This window comes from Curcuma longa, chromosome 1 (assembly GCF_044706935.1).
Source record: "Curcuma longa cultivar G26 ecotype Majalengka, Jawa Barat chromosome 1, ITB_CL_G26_1.1, whole genome shotgun sequence".
Lineage (NCBI taxonomy): Eukaryota > Viridiplantae > Streptophyta > Magnoliopsida > Zingiberales > Zingiberaceae > Curcuma > Curcuma longa.
This window is the reverse complement of record NC_133861.1, coordinates 18552101-18569866: the sequence shown is the minus strand read 5'-3', so window position 1 is coordinate 18569866 and position 17766 is coordinate 18552101. Positions and strand designations below refer to the sequence as shown.

The 17766-nt window shown below is 37.8% G+C and overlaps 4 protein-coding genes across 4 annotated transcripts; 1 reads left to right on the top strand and 3 right to left on the bottom strand.

The window, feature by feature from the left end:
• Positions 1 to 64: 64 nt before the first annotated feature.
• LOC141835631 (uncharacterized) lies at positions 65 to 4237 on the bottom strand. Its single transcript, XM_074723009.1, is given in 6 exon segments — positions 65 to 496; positions 499 to 520; positions 796 to 1515; positions 1592 to 1735; positions 1815 to 2066; positions 4087 to 4237. Coding segments are annotated over 6 exon segments (1392 nt in total). The 5' UTR covers positions 4204 to 4237; the 3' UTR covers positions 65 to 359.
• An 863-nt stretch (positions 4238 to 5100) lies between these two features.
• LOC141847245 (uncharacterized) lies at positions 5101 to 8265 on the bottom strand. The gene is made up of 7 exons (XM_074735240.1): positions 8156 to 8265; positions 7930 to 8062; positions 7249 to 7352; positions 7007 to 7178; positions 6322 to 6462; positions 5977 to 6056; positions 5101 to 5909 (listed from the first exon to the last, which is right to left on the bottom strand). Exons 1-7 carry the CDS (start codon positions 8254 to 8256, stop codon positions 5309 to 5311), a joined length of 1332 nt encoding a protein of 443 aa, XP_074591341.1. The 5' UTR covers positions 8257 to 8265; the 3' UTR covers positions 5101 to 5308.
• Positions 8266 to 8816: 551 nt separating this feature from the next.
• On the bottom strand, positions 8817 to 12320 carry LOC141831006 (ATP-dependent zinc metalloprotease FTSH 1, chloroplastic-like). The gene is made up of 5 exons (XM_074718458.1): positions 11005 to 12320; positions 9874 to 10120; positions 9603 to 9786; positions 9337 to 9508; positions 8817 to 9229 (listed from the first exon to the last, which is right to left on the bottom strand). The coding sequence occupies exons 1-5, from the start codon at positions 12289 to 12291 to the stop codon at positions 9008 to 9010; spliced, it is 2112 nt and encodes a 703-aa protein (XP_074574559.1). The 5' UTR covers positions 12292 to 12320; the 3' UTR covers positions 8817 to 9007.
• A 789-nt stretch (positions 12321 to 13109) lies between these two features.
• Positions 13110 to 14321, top strand: LOC141834026 (endochitinase-like). The gene is made up of 3 exons (XM_074721489.1): positions 13110 to 13515; positions 13598 to 13751; positions 13839 to 14321. Exons 1-3 carry the CDS (start codon positions 13110 to 13112, stop codon positions 14209 to 14211), a joined length of 933 nt encoding a protein of 310 aa, XP_074577590.1. The 3' UTR covers positions 14212 to 14321.
• The last annotated feature ends 3445 nt before the right edge of the window (positions 14322 to 17766 follow it).

Sequence of the window (17766 nt, the reverse complement as noted above, 5' to 3'; positions counted from 1 at the left end):
GCCGGCATAAAAATCTGCAACGCATGAGAATTTGATACATGTGAAAATGTTGAAATAAGGAAAATGTGAGAATAATTACATACGGCAAATATAGACTCTATCCCCTAGGCTAATTACAAATTTACAAACCCTGTAAAATGTATGTTTAGATTTCATCGTGTAATGCCAAAAGAAGAACCTTCTAATATTTCATACTAGACATTTTAAGGTAAATACATCTTGAGATCTATGATCTTCTGTTCGGCAACAAATATTCATTGCTTAAACTTGTGTAGCTAGCTTTGCACCGACAAGTTTACTAATGCTGACCAGTTACTTTAAACTTGGTAAATTATTGTCCAAATCTCGGTGGTTGGCTATTACGGCGAATTGTTGAAATGAGCATAGTAGTCCAGGTCAGCATCATCAGAACTAATATCATCGCCAAAGACATCTTCCTCAGTGTCATCATCACAATCACTGAAATCAGAATCATAAGAGTCATCATCATCCTCATCTCATCCTCATCCTCGTTGTCTTTCTGAAAATGAAGTCAATTCCCAGCTGATTAGCCATATCCAATTGAACAATAATAGCACAAAAAAAATCTCAAATAACAAAGATCTTTTCTCCAGATAAATTAGCCTGCTACAGAACTGAGTCAAATATTTCCAAGAAGCTATAACAAGGAAACGATGCTTGATTGGGAACGAGTTCACAATACAATCAACAAGGAATTGTAAGCATTCAAGTCTATTCTAACACATCAGTTCAATATGGTTACGGCAAAGATTATGTAACTTATATGATATTTACCTTATCTAGATTTACTGGTTTGAAAGGTTCCATAGTGTTAGGAACCCAGATCTTTATGTCTTTCTCAATTCCAGAACTTGCAAGCATGGTGGTATGAGGGTGAGATACAATACAGTTCACCACATGTTTATCTCCTTCCATAGCACGTAAAAGTACCCCATCTTTCTTTCTCCAAATAAATATGCGACCACAGTCAGATCCACTAACTACATAGTCACAATTAGGCCCATAGAAATTCACACCCTTGACGGTCTTCCTGTTACGATGTCCTTTATACACCTTAAGCCCTTGGCTCAAGTTGGAAGTAGATATTGGAACTGAATTGGAGTTATCATCTGGATAGCTATCAGAAAGCCAGGAGACGGGATTTGAACCCAGACCTTGATCTTTTTCAAAGAGATAGATATATTCATTCATATAAGAGACCAGCAGCTCACTTGAATCAGAGAAAGACAATCCTGTTATCCCTTCAGTGTGATGAATCAGATGCGGAGGACAGAAATTTTCACATGGAAGTCCATAATTAGTTGATCCATCCCATTTGTACTTGCGAATGTCATACACCCGAGCATAGTCATCAGCACCAGCAACTGCAAGACAGTTTGGATTTCTTGGGTCTACTGAAATAGCCATGAGACTGACAAATGATGTATAAGTTGTTCTTCTCCTAAACGATCTGCATATGAAGAGCTTTGTTGAATTTTTGGATCTAAGATCAAACTGGGAGCAAGCAAACTGCATCAGAATCGTGTATATGAAATTTGCAGAAACGTAACGAAGCAAATTACACACTCACATGCTGAACTAGACCATCTTCACCAGCGCTATAAAGAACATGGGGATTTCTAGGCTCAAAAGCTACCTTATGGATTGCACCATCATGCTCAGCTAGCAATTCTGTAGTTACCTGACCACCTTCACGCAAATGGGCAAGCCTTACCTGATGAAAATTTAGTGACCCCAAGAGAGCATTTCTCATAAAGAAGAAACAGAGAGGAAATTGTATAGCAGTATATTACCTCACCATCTGCAGCAGATGTAACAATTGTCTGATCATCCGTACAAGGCATAATGTGTGCTTCAAAAACATTGTTTTTATGACCAGAGTGGAAGCAAGTCCTTACGGTACCAACCTCCCAATCCCACAGTATTACCATTTGATCATCTGATCCTGATACAAGAATGCTCCCATTTTCATTCAAGCTCACCGTATTTACACAACCATTATGCTTGTTAAGCTTTCTGTCAATTCCCAAATACAGAACAAGATCCTGATCAACAAGGATTTATAAAGTTAAACACCAGCATTAAAGGAAGCAAAAAAATAAGCATGCAAGTCCAACATAATTAAAAGGAAAATAAGGGGAAAGAGTAGTTAGAAGCAATTTGAAGGTTGCAAGGCAAATTGCACAACATCCTACAAAGTGCAAATAAATTTCTTTTGATTTTCCAATCTGATTTTGAAGTCCAAACTGTAAAACTTTAACAATTCAATCCATACATTTGTTATTTTTTTTCTCATCCTGAAATTACTACTGCAGGTTTCATGTTTTCCAATCAATCTCTTATCATAAGGCAGAAGCACTAACAATACACAGTTTGCTCTGACCAGCTTTGTTTTTTTCAAAGCCAAGCTGAAGAAGCCAGTTCAACTGGTTAACCAGGGAACCAGAAGCCAAACTGGTTCAATCAATAGGGAAAATCTGTTTTGAACTGCAACAGTAGCTGGTTTAACCAGAAAAACCAGGAACCAGATTAGCCACTGCATCATCCACTCTCCAATATTAAAGCATTGCTCATGACCACAAAGTTCAGACAAGAAAGTGCATAGCACCAACACCAAAGTGTGGATTCCTTGAAATGTGCCAAAGACAATGTAAGTTGTCAATTATAAGTAAGCACCCCATTCTGCAATAGGGATGACAATGAGTAACCAAAATCTTGTATCTGCAAGTATTCGACCCATTTAAGTTGAATTCAGTAACCAACTATACTAATAATCCAATTCAAATTTGCTTCAAATTACAGATATCTATGGGTACCCACGTATTTCCATTTAAGTCGGATGTGTGCAGGTACCCATTTATCATCTAAAATAATTATTTATACAGGTTCACTAGTGATTTTTAATGGATATGTGTTCAGGCAATACCAAAAAATATGGGTACCTGATCCCACTATCATCCCCTATTCTGAATTTCTTGCCAAGTCATAGCTTAACAATATGTTAGAGGTATTAGATTAATAGGGTTATTAGAGTAGCGAGTTTAGTTTCACATATATTTTAGGTTTGGAGTTTCCATATTTATATATGTAATTATCCCTTTACAACATATACAATAGATTTATTTGCTAAACTTCACATGGTATCAGAGCATACCCTTTAGGCTATGGCAGCAGAGAACAAAAATAAAATGAGCAAAAGAGAGGAAAGAGATGGCAATGAATATGACAGGTAAGATTAGGAGAGTGAGTAAAATGGAACATATTAGTTTATCATCACCTCTTCAAATCTCTATCTTCCCAAGTAAACAACATGGGTAAACAGTTTGAATTGTTTTGTCTCTTATTCTCTGTCTCCCTTTCACCGCTTACCTTCCTCTATCTTCCCAAGAACACAGAACCTTAATTTACCATCCTATTCCACTTCCAGAATAGTCATCAACGCCCATCGTATCTTGAAAGAAGTTCACAATGCCACCAAGTTGGCAAATATCTTTCCAGAGCTGTATTTAAATATGCAGGCAGGCTATATATTTATATATACATACATGTAGACACACAAAGCAATAATGGATGAAAGAAGTATATCCATTAACTCAATGTTTGTCTATAGTTCCTCCATTTTACTCACTAGTACCTTTGTTTTCTCTGAATATATAAGCCTTCACAGTTGTCGACAAGTAGTTAAAATCAAATTGCAAATACTAAAAGTTAGACACCCTCACTCCAAGCGTTAAGCAAGAGGGCAACCATAAAAAATTGGATGGAATTTTCTAGTCGGCCTAGAAAATTATCATAAAAAAAGAAATATTTCCTTCCAGGAACCTTATCGCTCTCCACTCTGATATCACGAGCAATAACAAATTATTTGTTACCATGCGTTTCCATCCACTTGCGAGTTTGTCATAAACCACAATTGCTATGAGAGATTCGTCGAAAGTGCAAATTTGATCATCATAAGATCGACAGTGCCCCAAATTTTAAAAGAAAAAAAAAACGATCTAGAAATGAAGGGAAAATAAAGAACTTCCGACAGATAGAATTTAGGAAAAAAGAAAAAGCATAAACCTTTGAAGCCCTAGCGCGTTGCGAGAAAGCTCTTGATGACAGGAGTCCAACCTCGCGCCGATACAAATCGAGGATCCCACAGTCGGAGCTCCTCTGGCGCTTGCCTAAGATCACCATTCCAGCAGCTCAAAGACGGTAACTACCCGAGGAAACATCAGAAGATCCGTCTCACGCCGCGGAAGAGGGCGATCGCGAAGGAATGAGCATGGATATGCATGATCTCGTCGAGGATGACAAAGATGGCGAGGGTTTCCACAATCGCAAGCGAGGCGGTTGCGGTTCGTGGTTTACCACTTATAAAAGACCTGGGTTAAGCGCAAGGATCAGGTTCCACCCAAATGCATCGTCGTTGGGTTAAAACTATCTGTTCGGATCTGACCTGGTAAAAGAATCAATATTCGAATCAATCGAAATTTTTTAAATAAATTTGAATTTTTTTAAAAAAAAATCAAGGATAACGCAAAGGTAGTATTTTTTTAAAAAAACTGTTAGTATTAATTTTTTATAATAAAAATAATATTGAAACTACTTTATTCTTCATTGTTTTTTGGTTGTTTAATGTAATCCGATTACATAAGAATTAGTTTGCAGGCAGGACGTGTTTTTTCATTTGTTTATAGTAACCCTTGAATTGGTGAATTAAAAAAATAAAATAAAATCTTACTGAATTCGTCCTTAAATTTTTTATAAGTAACTATGATTCTTATTTTTAACATCCTTTGATTTTTCTTTTAAAAAAATAGAAGTTTTAATATCAAGTTCCTAACACGTTGGATTGGTCCGAGCCAACAAATACCATAAGTTGTGTACAGCAATGACCCAATTAGACCATACAAGACACCTCTAATAGGGGAATATGGATCATAATTCGAATTGAATTATCATGCAGCATGGCTATTGCTTCCCGTAAGAAGCGGGCCATAAATAGAAATGAAGCTCATTCACCATCAAAATCTGTTGATCAAGCTAAAAATTATCAGAATAATGTAATTCAATTGCATTACAGTACTTTGTAGGACAAAATGGTCTAAAGCTTATCGAGATTGTTAATGATCAAGTTGAAAATTACAGAAAAATTGATAACCAATCATGCCTTACAGAATTACCAATAGCATTTAGAAGTGAACAGCACCATCTAATATGGCAACTCAAATACGATTAGATGCAATACGATGGATGTGTTAGTTTGGCTACGATATGCGGAAGATTCAGCAGTTTTAACTCAAATCCTGTGAGATTTCAGGGCTTCAAAGCGAGCAGCCAATGCTGTATAATCAGGCAAGTTTGGATGAACATGAGTGAGTGAATTAATTTGTTGTGAAGGCAAAACTGGAGGAGGTACATTGGGAGGGGAAGGTGACTCCATTTCCTGTTCTCCATCAGTCTCTGATTCAAGACCATCTGAGTCATCAAACTTTATATCCGAATAAACAGTCGGGCTGATGCAACTGTTCCTTCTTAGTATCTTCTTCTCATTCAGGTTGGCACTGTCCATGATATCATCGTCCAAAGTGTTTGATAAATTGAAAGTCTTAGAGCTGAAGAACCTCTTCCCAACGGCCTTGGCCTCATAATTTGAAGGAGCATATGTCCCTGATAGTTGGCTTAATTCCTGAGACTCTCTCTGAAGCTCTGCCTGATTAAAGTTGCTGCATTTGCATGCCAAGGTATCCACAGGTGTTGACTGATCAAATGGATGAGAACTCTGACTGGGAAGACGAGCTGCAGTTTGTGTAGCGTAAATTGCTTTTTCAGCAGATTCAGAAGCAGCTTGAGTAGCTGAGGCCGGGTCATTAAATTGCCTTTCTCTGTTATTGATAGGCCTAGGCAGTTGAGTGGAAAGATTAAATCCCTCATTGATTGCTTAAACCAGAAGAGAAAAGAAGAAACCTGTTATAATCCTTTGGTTGTATAGGAAATGTAGGTCTAACAGGAATGTTTTTGGCATCTGCAAATTCCCGTGGTCCTTCCTGCAAAATTTATAATAGAGAGACCAAATAATTGGAAATTTGACAAAAACACAATATACAGATATTCATTGGGCAACATAATCACAGGTTCTCAGATGCATGTGCAAGCATGCAGCACATATCTGTGATACACAGATGTTCATTAGGCAACATAATCACATGTGCTGAGATTCATGTGGAAGCATGTGGCACGTATCTGTGTTTAACTTTGTGTGTGTGTGTGTGTGTGTGTGTGCGCATGCAGGAGAAAGAGTTAGTAGCATACTATAACTTCCTCTGGAGGTTTGAGAAGCTCCTGCTCTGATTCTGTTGAATCCCATTGAACCTGATACTCCTTTGCTATTTCCTTCAAGACTTTCAGCTTGACTTCACCAGTAGGTTTCCTCACTGATAGCTTCTCAATTAACTGCAGAATTGATAGAAAAGCAGGAAACAAGTGAAAACAAGTCTCCCATCATTGATTGTTGCATTTGTTAGCAGACACTATTCCTCTAAACTAAATCTGCATCTATATGCATGTAAAATAATCAGCCAAATTTATTAAAGTTATGAACATAGAACTAAGCAGCTTTGAACATACTCCTTCTATCCAGGATTCTTTGCTACATCTCTTTTCCTCAAAATACATGGTCCTAAAATTATCTGAAACTACTCCAAGCTCAATGTTACTGTACTCTGAGAATCATGTTTAACCTTCCATTTTGAGGGTGAATCCAGCCTTGTGTCATTGTAGACCTTGGATGAATTTAGTGTCACATCTCCTCTTTATGAATACCTTGTCTAATGTTGAATCTCTGACTGATCACTCCATAGTCCACTACATGTGAGATTGATGACTTTTCATTCTTCAAGGTTGGACAAGGAAATTTGTGGACCATAAACTAAAAAACACCAAATAAACGAACATACAACAAAACAATCAAAAGGTACTCTAAGAGCAAAAATCTCACCATGCGATTAACTTCAGATTCAGATCGCAGTTCAGTCGCAGCAGATACAAACTCTTTTCCATATTTCTTTTCAAAGATAAGAAGAATTCGACTAAGCTCTGGAATGTCTGAGCACCTTGGAGAAGCAAAGATCAAGCTTGAAATTCCTTCTTTTAGATCTAGCGGGCACTCCCTAAAATGTTAAGGATAATTTAGGACTTGTTCAAAGTTTACTGATACTTGATTGATAGCAAAGTTATAACCTTTGTTTAGCAATGATAGGTAGGCGAGCAACTATAAGCTCACAAAAAAGTTCAATGATGTCATTAGCTGCCATAACATTTTGTTCACGTATAACATGCTCAACCTACAAACAAATGCCATTAATACAATGGATTAAAATATTTTTCAAGAAACTACCAAAAGATACAAAATGTTCAACATATTCAAAGTATACACATACACACATATATATACATATGTATATTATATCTCAAAAGGAATTCCAAAAGTTTGCATACTAGGAAGCTTGGCTATAAATTGTTGGATGACAAAAAAAAAAGATTAAATACTTCATAATTAAATGTGAAGAGCATCCCATAATTGAAATTCAATGGTACAAAAATGCTTATGTAGCAACTCAAGAAAAAGGAAGTGACTACAACAGTTACTGCATATTAAATGACTTTCAGAGCTGATAGAAAATTCATTTTTAACTTTAAGCCAAAAAAAAAAAAGTCATGGAGATTTCTCAATCAGTAGCAACTATATGTGGTAACATACTTCAGATGAGAAATCATGAAACATATTTGTCAGTGCCATAACTTAATCACAAAGGAATGTTCATTAACAAATGAGATGAGAACAAAGACATTTGTAAATGTGTGTTATGGTTCAGGAAAGACAGGTGAACGAACAAGAGACAAGAGAAAAAGGGTACGAACTCTGATGCGAGCTGTCTCGTCGCGGCCGGACTCGAGGAGAAGGGCGACATCACGCCGCATCTGCCGCACCTGCGCCTCCCGCTTGTTCCGCAGCAGCTTGATCCTAAACATCGCCATCTTCGCCTCCGCTTTGCTACACAAAACCCCGACAAGTGATCAAATTTCAAGATTTTGCAAAGAAAAAGCAGGAGGAAGAAGCAACAGAGTGGTGGGAAGAGAAACCAACCATTCGGAGGAGTTGAAGCCTCGGCGGAGGATGGAGGAGATTCCGCTGCCCATCAACTTCTTGAGGGCACCAATGGGTGACTTATTGATCTCGGAGGCCATTTCCAGTCTCCAGATGCAATCGGAGCGGCGAGTGAGCAGTGTGCGAGAGTGCGATGAGAGAGAAAGGTAGCCCCTTTTCTTCGTGGGCTGGGATGAGCTTGCAACGGTCACTTTGATGGAATCTATTACGACTAAAATTAGGTCGATTCTTCAAATTTGTTTACAAAGCTACAAAGTTGGGGAAAAAATCTTACACATAATTGAGATGTTTATGATAAATAAAATTATAAAAAAAATAAGAATTCAAATATAATATCTCTTCTACCGTCTGATCAACTGTAACTTTTCGATTTACCTCCTCTTCATAAATAGTCGTGGGACTGATCAAAGAAATTCTTAAAGAAAAAAATCATTCAAAAATTCCTCTCCTCAACAGTTATACAGATGTACCTCCTCCTTATAAATGATCGTGAAACCGATAGTGTAGAACCGCTGAAATAACAAATTAAATCTATGTACTATAAGTTAATATAGATTTGGTGGACTACTGAAATAAAAAAAAAACCAACTAATAACCATGAAATCGATTTAATATTTATGCTGAATATCAATCGAGCAACTAAAAACAGTCGGAATAAATTGTTCTATACCACCATGATCCATACCTAATTGCTCCATACCTAAAATTGTTCTATAATGGTTGTGTTATGTCAAAGGAACTCTTCTCCTCCTTGCTCATTTAGTAGCCTTTGCACCAATGTATTATAAACATAAGACTACGTCGCATAAAATACAAGAGGATATTTGATGATCACGCAACAAATAATTCTGCCTTGCCATCAATAAACAGGCTCATGAACTCCTCTCCATCAACAGTTTCCTTCTCGATGAGAAGCTGTGCTAATTTGTGAAGGATATCTATATGAGTCGTTATGATTTGTTTGGCTCTGGAATAAGCTGTCTCGACAAGAGCCCTAACCTCGGCATCCACCACATCAGCGGTCGCCATAGAGTAGTCCTTTTGAGACGACATCTGATGAAGATAACAACCGTGCATATCATTATCATTGATACAACTCTACATAGGAAGGTCAAGAAACAAGAGTTGAAATGGAAATGGTTTAACATTCAAATAAATACCTGTTGTCCTAAGAATGGATTACCGCCAGGACCACCAATGGCGACCTGACCAATCTTCTTGCTGAAGCCAAATCTCTCAACCATTTGCCTTGCCACTCGTGAAACCTGCATGAAGTCATTTGAAGCCCCGGTAGTCACGTTCTCTTGTCCAAAAATCACCTCTTCTGCCACCCTGAAATGTAGAAAGGGATATTTGTTAAACAACATGAACTCTTGCAAGGATAAGATTAAACAATGACAGGAAGATCAATGCTCATAGTTTGAACCTTCCACCAAGGGCAACGGCCATTTGGTTCTCAAGGTAGCTTCTGCTATAAAGTCCTGACTCAAGCCTCTCCTCACTTGGGGCAAAGAAAGTAAGACCACCAGCTTGACCTCGAGGAATAATCGAGATTTTTGCAACTGGATCATACTCAGGCATGAGTGCACCCACAAGAGCATGTCCAGCCTCTGCAAAGGAACATAATCTTTATTATTAAGTTTGAAAATTTAAGTGACACAGCAAAGTTGAAGCTTAGTTCAGAAGCAACTCTTTACCGTGATAAGCTACCAGCTTCTTCTTCTCATCTGATACAACTGCATTTTTCTTTTCAGGCCCAGCTATTATTCTCTCTAGAGCATCTGAAATCTCGTCCTTGCTTATCTCCTTGAGGTCACGCCTAGCTGCAAGAATGGCTGCTTCATTCATTAAATTCTGCAAGTCAGCACCAGTGAATCCCGGGGTCCTCCTAGCAATTTTCTCAAAATCTACATCTTTAGCAAGTGCTTTCCCTCTTGAATGAACCTGTAAATAGGTCATTTGCATTAGCCCTCACTTCATTAACTTATGATATAACATAAATTATATTTGAAAAAAAAAAGTTTCATTCCTTTCCAAATCACGCAATACTTTAGGTCAATGCATCTATCTTAGTATTTGCCAATGAACAATGATAATTAACAATGAAGTACATCTTCATCAAACTAGGTAACCATTTTAAACATGGCTACATCAGAAGATGTGGTAACGAATTAAATGAAATCAAATAACTGAGGCCATAAAGGATTTTGAAGTTGAGGTTCAGTAGCTGATCGATACTTACTTAGTTCATGAGGCAATAAAACAGCATGTCAATTGAACAAAGCCCATGACCCAACACTTAGTTGTCTGTGTTAGTGTAACAAAAATTAGAATTCACATCCAACTGCATAGCCTCTTCTAACTACCATGTAAGCCCCCATGTAGGGGAGGATGTGTTGGTTCACATGAGGAGAGTCTTCTCCATGATCACACCTGAATGATGTTATGCACAAATAGGCTCTATAAGATCCTATCGAGATCCTATAAAATAATACAAGTGATGTGGCATGATTCAACGTTATGTTTATTCCATTTCCTTACTGCAACATTCCCATCTATAAGACTATCTACGCACCAATTAGGATGAAGGATGAATTAGATGTCACAACTATACAGTTGGACAAAGCATCACCTTCCATTATATGTATCTAACAAAACATTACATAACTTCAGCCTCTATTTTCATGGTATTCTTGAAGCTTGATAATGTCTAAAGAATATCAAGATGTGTAGTCTATTAGATAATCAATATTAACAACCAAGAAATAAAATCTCAAACATCAAAAGAATAATCACATAAACTTAGACATGCATTTCTACTAACTGACCTGTAGTATCCTCACTCTTCCAGCTACATCAGGCCTATCGACCGTGACCTGTCGATCAAACCTTCCGGGTCGAAGCAGGGCCGCATCAAGAACATCTGGTCTGTTAGTCGCTGCTAAGACTATCACTCCACTATTCCCTGAGAATCCATCCATCTCTGTCAAGAGTTGGTTGATAGTCTGCTCCCTCTCATCATTACCGCCACCAAGTCCAGCCCCTCTCTGTCTTCCGACGGCATCAATTTCATCAATGAATACAATGCATGGTGCCTTCGCCTTTGCCTTCTCGAACAGATCTCGGACCCTAGATGCTCCCACTCCGACAAATAGCTCCACGAACTCGGATGCAGCACAGGAGAAGAACGGCACTCCGGCCTCACCAGCCACAGCACGGGCGATCAGCGTTTTGCCAGTACCAGGTGGACCGACCAAGAGGCAACCTTTGGGAATTTTTGCTCCCAGAGCAGTGTACTTGTCTGGATTCTTCAAAAAATCTACCACTTCCTGCAGTTCTAGCTTTGCCTGGTCAGCTCCAGCGACATCGGCGAAGGTAACGCCAGTCTCCGGGACCTCTTGGAACTTGGACTTCGACCGGCCAAAGTCCATAGGCCCGCCGAGCCCACCCGGCCCTCCCCCAGGACCACCCTGGGCACGGCGGAAGAGGAAGAAGAGGCCAGCAAAGGCGAGGAAGGGGAAGAGGAGGTTGCCTACGAAATTAAACAACCCATTGCCGCCGTCGCCCTCCGACACGGATATGTCGACCCCGTTCATCGCGAGGATGTCGATGAGGTCCGGATCGTTGGGGACAACCACGGCCGCGCGGCGTCCATCGACTGCGGTAAGCTGGAGCAGGCCGCCGTCCTTGCTGAAGCGGACGCGCTCGACCTTGCCCTTCTTGACGGCGTTGAGGAACTCGCTGTAGCGCCACTGGGTGCCATCTGGGAGGTCAGGAGAGGACTGGGGGCTAGGAGCAGTGAGGAGGGACTGGGAGAAAGGGTTGGAGGAGGAGTTAGGCTTCGAGGCGGCCTCGAGCTGGGCAGGGGGCGAGTTGGTGGGGGCGGGGAGAGGGGAGGCATCGTCGGCAAAGGCGGCGGGCGGGAGGGAGGAGAGGAGGAAGGCGGCGGCGGCGGTGGCGGTGAGGGGAGGGAGGAGGAGGGGACGGTGGTCGCGGTTTGAGATGGATCGAACGGGGGTGGACCGGGCCAGGAGGGAAGGGTTCGGAGTTATCTTGGGGCGGAGTCTGGAGCCAACGAGGGAGGAAGAGAGGAGAGGGTGGGTCGTGGAGGCCATGGAAGATCCTGGCGAAGAAGACGATTGATTTGGGAAAATCGAAAGATTAAGAAGCGGAAGGAAGCTCGAGGGCTTGTGGGGCGACAAGGGGCCACGTGGAGGATAGGAACCCAATGGTTTTAATATTTTTGGGGATTTTTATTTATTGTGAGAATTTGCGGTTTGACATTTTGGCAAGAACTTCGTTTTCTAGCTCCAAGTTTGCGTCACAAAATTGCCTTGTTGCCAGTGATTACGAGCAATTTGAATTACAAAAACTCTTCAAATATACTCACAGTGAGAATTTATTCTCGAATTAGCATTTATATATTCGTATCCATAAGTTAAACTTATGTACGAATTCACGTCATCGTCCAATCAATTCACTATTTAATTAATTGGTTAACAAATTTCCAACAAGTTCCTCCGTCGACGTTAGCGCCACAAAAGTCTTCGTTTTCTCGGTCTGTCTGTTCTCCTATTTTGTCTCTGTTTTCTCGTCATTCCTGGAGCAGCCCATGATCAAGGTCGAAGAGCCACCATACTATATAGCTGATTCCACACGAAAACCGCAAACTGTTGGTTTTTCTTCCACTGTAAGTAATAGACTGTGTTTCTTCCACAGGTTTCCCTTAAAACAGAAGTTAGTTCATGTGAACTCAGAAGAAGGTTCAAAGCAACCACTTCTGAGCATGCGTGTTCCTCCTTAGCTCCTCGTTGACTTTAAGAGCTTGATTTTATCATGTTAGACGTGGCAACTGACACGAGGCTAACAGCCTAACACGTTGCGCTCTATTTAAGCACCACCTCCATCCATCCTCCTTTCATAATCCAAACTCATGACGACCAGGTTCTTCGCGATCGTCTTCGGCCTGTCCGCGCTGCTCCTCGGCGCCTCAGGCGAGCAATGCGGGCGGCAGGCCGGCGGAGCTGCGTGCCCCAGCGGGCTCTGCTGCAGCCAATTCGGCTGGTGCGGCACCACGCAGGATTACTGCGGCTCCGGCAACTGCCAGAGCCAGTGCGGATCCACGCCCACCCCTAGCGGCGGTATCATCAGCGCCTCCCTGTTCGACCAGATGCTGAAGCATCGCAACGACGCCACCTGCCCAGGCAACGGGTTCTACACCTACGACGCCTTCGTCACCGCCGCCAACTCCTTCCCCGGATTCGGAACGACCGGCGACGCCGCAACCCGGAATCGGGAGGTCGCTGCCTTCCTGGCTCAGACTTCTCACGAGACGACTGGTTCGTAGTACAATTCCAAACACATCTCATTATTATTTCTTTAAATAAGTAAATAAATATATAATTAATTCTTAATTTCTAGGTGGCTGGCCCAGCGCACCGGACGGCCCATATGCATGGGGCTACTGCTTCGTCAGAGAACGAAACCCTCCTTCCGATTACTGCTCCGCCAGCGCGCAATGGCCGTGCGCCGCCGGACAGAGTTACTACGGCCGCGGCCCGATCCAACTCTCCCAGTAATTATTCCATCTCTATTTTAAAAATAATTTAAAAAATATTTCTAACATAAACGAATAAAGCTAATTAATTTATTATTCGTGCAGCAATTATAATTACGGCCCAGCTGGGAGAGCCATCGGTTCGAACCTCCTGAGTAACCCGGACTTGGTCGCTACGGACCGAGTTATCTCCTTCAAAACGGCCATTTGGTTCTGGATGACCGCGCAGGGGAACAAACCCTCGTCCCATGACGTGATAACCGGACGATGGACACCCTCCGATGCCGATCGAGCGGCTGGAAGACTTCCAGGGTACGGCGTCATCACTAACATCATCAATGGAGGGATCGAGTGCGGAAAAGGTTCAAACGATCAGGTCGCAAACCGGATTGGATTCTATAAGAGATACTGTGACTTGCTGGGGGTGAGCTATGGCGATAATTTGGACTGCTACAACCAAAGGCCGTTTAACGCTTAGTTTAATACGAAGTGATGATATATTATAATGAATAAATCGGTTGCTTCGATAGGTTGTAATGACACTATCTAGTGTTATAATAAAGATTAATAAAGTCAGCGGAGAAGTTTGGCAAAGCTACGTTTTTAAAATTAACGAGTTGGAGATTACAATTTTGAAATAAAAATAATGTTGAAAAGAGAAAAATTAAGGCAGCATGCTGGCGACTAGTGGAGAAGAGCGGGGACGATGAAGGCCTGGACCGGTCGTCGATCCAACCACTTGGTGGAGGCGGCGGCGGCAACCACTGGTTGAGGGCGGAAGTGTGCGTCGCCGGCGCCGGCGTCGTCTTACACCATGACTTGCAGGAGTTTAGAGAGAAAAGCACAGAATGTTTCGGGGCGAGGTAACAATGAGCCGGTGATTAGGTGATTCATGCGTTGCGAACTTGCGATAATTAACAAGGGTATAGATCACTGAGTTGTTTGTTAAATGTCCAATTTGCCCTCCTACACCTGATGAGCCGGAGCCGCCTTCTAATTGGAGGACTTCATTAAAAAGATGAGTGGGCCACTGAAATACGACGTGGCCCACGTTTGGTCAAATGATTTTTCGGTTACGAATAGTCACGTCCGTTACGAATCTGATTGAGTAAAATCAAACGAAATTGAATAAATTAATTTTTTTAATTAATCAAATAAATTTAATTTTTAAAAAAATCAAATAAATTAAATCAATAAAATATTAATTAATTCAATTGAATTAATCAAAATAATTAAAAATTTTAAATATTATATAATATTTACTTATTAGTAATTAGGAATTTATATGTTCACTTATTTACAAATTTATTGATTTTTTTAATTTAATTTATTAAATTTATTCGATTTAATAAAGAATTTTAAATCTAACCGAATTAACTGATATAATTAGATTTTTTAGAAAAAAAATAAATTCTAAAATAAATCAAACTGAATTTTTAAATTCGATTTTAATCAAATGTTAATTCACCTCTAGTTTAAAGAATGTCGTGTGTTCTTGAAAGACATTAAAAAAATAATAATTAAGTTACTAATAATAATATAATAATAACTCAATTTTATCAATCAACTATATGAATCCTTTTTATGTCATTAAATTTTATCTCTTATTATATCATCATTTATATTTAAATATATTTATTTTATTTATTATTGTTAATTGAGTTTTTTTTATTTTTTTTCTCGTTTGATGTACACATTTATCATAATTTTATATTATTTAATTTGAACATTTATTAATCGCCTAAGTACATATTTATACCATCTTAAACGTATCTCTCAAAATTTTCTCTAAGTGCAACCTTAATTTAATATTTTCATCTCTTCAATTCTCATTTTCTGTTCATATTCATATGCTCGAGTTATAGCCACCAATTATTTCCATATAACATAATGAGTCGAACCATCATTTTATAAAATTTTCTTTTAAGTTTTAGAAGTACTCTACGATCATATAAAATATTTGATATTCTTCTCCATTTCAATCATCTCACTTGTATTCTATGTAAGACATTTCTCTCAATTCTTTTATCTCTTTACAAAAATAATCTTCAGTATGCAAACTTTGACAATTTATCATTTCTTATTTCGACAATTATCTTATTATGTCTAATATTACTAAAAATTTTATATATTTTATTTTTATTCTACTAAGCTAAAAATCTTTCACTTTTGATATTTTTCATCAAAATTTGAGTTTATCATCTACTCCACATATTTCATCTACCAAAATAATATCATCTGTAAATAATATACACTACAGTAATTAACATATCTTGAATGTGTCTAGTGAGTTCGTTCATTATTAAAGTAAAAAAAGATAGGCACTTAACGTTGATCCTTAATGTAATTAACTTTATCTTTATAGAAAATGATTCGATTAATCCGTCTAAAATTTTCACTTTTATCATCACATCCTCATACATATCTTTAATTAGTTTAAACGATCTAATGAATTTTCACTTTAACATTACATTTGAGTTCTCATAGAGATGTAGTGATCTTTATCAGGATATTACGGTTGAACTCTTTAATATGTTTCTAACAAGGAACGTCATAGCATTAATATAATAATTTAATGAATTTATTCTTAATTGGAATATTATTTGAAAGTTTAAGTTAATTGGTAATCTAACATGCAATCCTAATCTTTTTTTTCAACCAAGCTAGGGATCAATTTTGATGGTTTGAATTGAAAACATTTAATGGAAATATGAGATTGAATTCAATTTTTAATTCGCTGCTTAATTTGGTTGCAATTGAAAATAAGAAACAAAAAGAAGGTATTTAATGATAAATTATAGATTATAATTTATATATTTATTATCAAGATTCATTGAACATAATTTGATATTGATCGATTTTTAAAAAAAAAATACAATTTAAATTTTTAATTTTATATTTTATATTTCCAGTACAAAATTTGTTCCCAAAATTATAATTTAATAAAACTATAAATTAATTTGATATCGATCCATTGACTTAATCCATGTTGTTTGAATGAAGGGACACCTTGTTTTTTTATCTTTAAAAAATTCAGAAGGAAGCAAGACGTCAAAAGATGGTAATCGACACACACAGGTCACCTTGGTTAATTAAAATATTGAATTTCACTTTTTTTTTAAAAAAAAAGTATTGTACTTTTACTCCTTTGACGTTGACATAAATTCATATTATATTGAATTATTTTTATGCATTTGTTGGCCCTTAAATTGTTCTAGGCGTCAATATAATAAATTAATTAATTTAAAAATATAACTATATATATATATATATATTAATTTTTTTAAAAATAAAAATATTTAATACTCAATAAATAAAATATTATTTAAGTTTAATCATCGATTCATTTTGGAATAACTCATTAATTTTTATATATTATTTATTTTTTTAATCAATTCCAATTTAATTGTGAATCTGTTACAAAAAATTTCTCATTCTATTATTATTATAGAAATGATATAGTTATAATATATAGACTATAATAAATATAAAATTATCAAATTATAAATCATTGATCTATTTATTTTAACTAATTTTCAATGTAATTCAAAAATAGTTTGATAAATTTGAAAATTTTCATGATAAGCAATATCAAACTTATCTAATTACATTCTCAAGTGGCACAAATTTTGTGCATCGAAATCAAAATGATAAAATTTCTTAACATGTCGATAGATGTAATCAATATTAAAAAGCTTAAAGTTCTTTTATGTTCCAAATTACGCAACTAACTAATTAACTTGTTCGTCTTTAAATTTATTATTAAGCTCTTCAATTTAAGGGTCCAATGAGAACTAAAACAGTGGTCGAGGCCATTGTAAATTCTGCTTTGGCCCCTAGCAGAATTTGAATTAGAAATTGGGCTCTAATTAAATCTCAATTAAAATCTGGCCCGTGATTTCCTTTTAACGTAACCTAGACTCAAATTGAGAAATGATGAGTCCAATCTTTTCAGGCAATTTGAATTACAAAAATTCTTCAAATTTATTCACAGTGAGAATTATTCTCGAACTAGCATTTATCTATTCGTATC

Bases quoted from the DNA above. Each gene is read 5' to 3' on its own strand.
- LOC141831006 (XM_074718458.1), bottom strand. From the start codon at position 12,291: ATGGCCTCCACGACCCACCCTCTCCTCTCTTCCTCCCTCGTTGGCTCC. The intron at 9,509-9,602 runs GTTCAAACTATG...TCTACATTTCAG, and splicing joins GCCGTTGCCCTTGGTGGAAG to GGTGGCAGAAGAGGTGATTT. The intron at 9,230-9,336 runs GTATTTATTTGA...TATCTTCATCAG, and splicing joins ATCCATTCTTAGGACAACAG to ATGTCGTCTCAAAAGGACTA.
- LOC141834026 (XM_074721489.1), top strand. From the start codon at position 13,110: ATGACGACCAGGTTCTTCGCGATCGTCTTCGGCCTGTCCGCGCTGCTC. The intron at 13,516-13,597 runs GTTCGTAGTACA...CTTAATTTCTAG, and splicing joins GACTTCTCACGAGACGACTG to GTGGCTGGCCCAGCGCACCG. The intron at 13,752-13,838 runs GTAATTATTCCA...TTATTCGTGCAG, and splicing joins GGCCCGATCCAACTCTCCCA to CAATTATAATTACGGCCCAG.
- LOC141847245 (XM_074735240.1), bottom strand. From the start codon at position 8,256: ATGGCCTCCGAGATCAATAAGTCACCCATTGGTGCCCTCAAGAAGTTG. The intron at 8,063-8,155 runs GTTGGTTTCTCT...GGTTTTGTGTAG, and splicing joins GGCTTCAACTCCTCCGAATG to CAAAGCGGAGGCGAAGATGG. The intron at 5,910-5,976 runs GTTTCTTCTTTT...TCAACTGCCTAG, and splicing joins CAACCAAAGGATTATAACAG to GCCTATCAATAACAGAGAAA.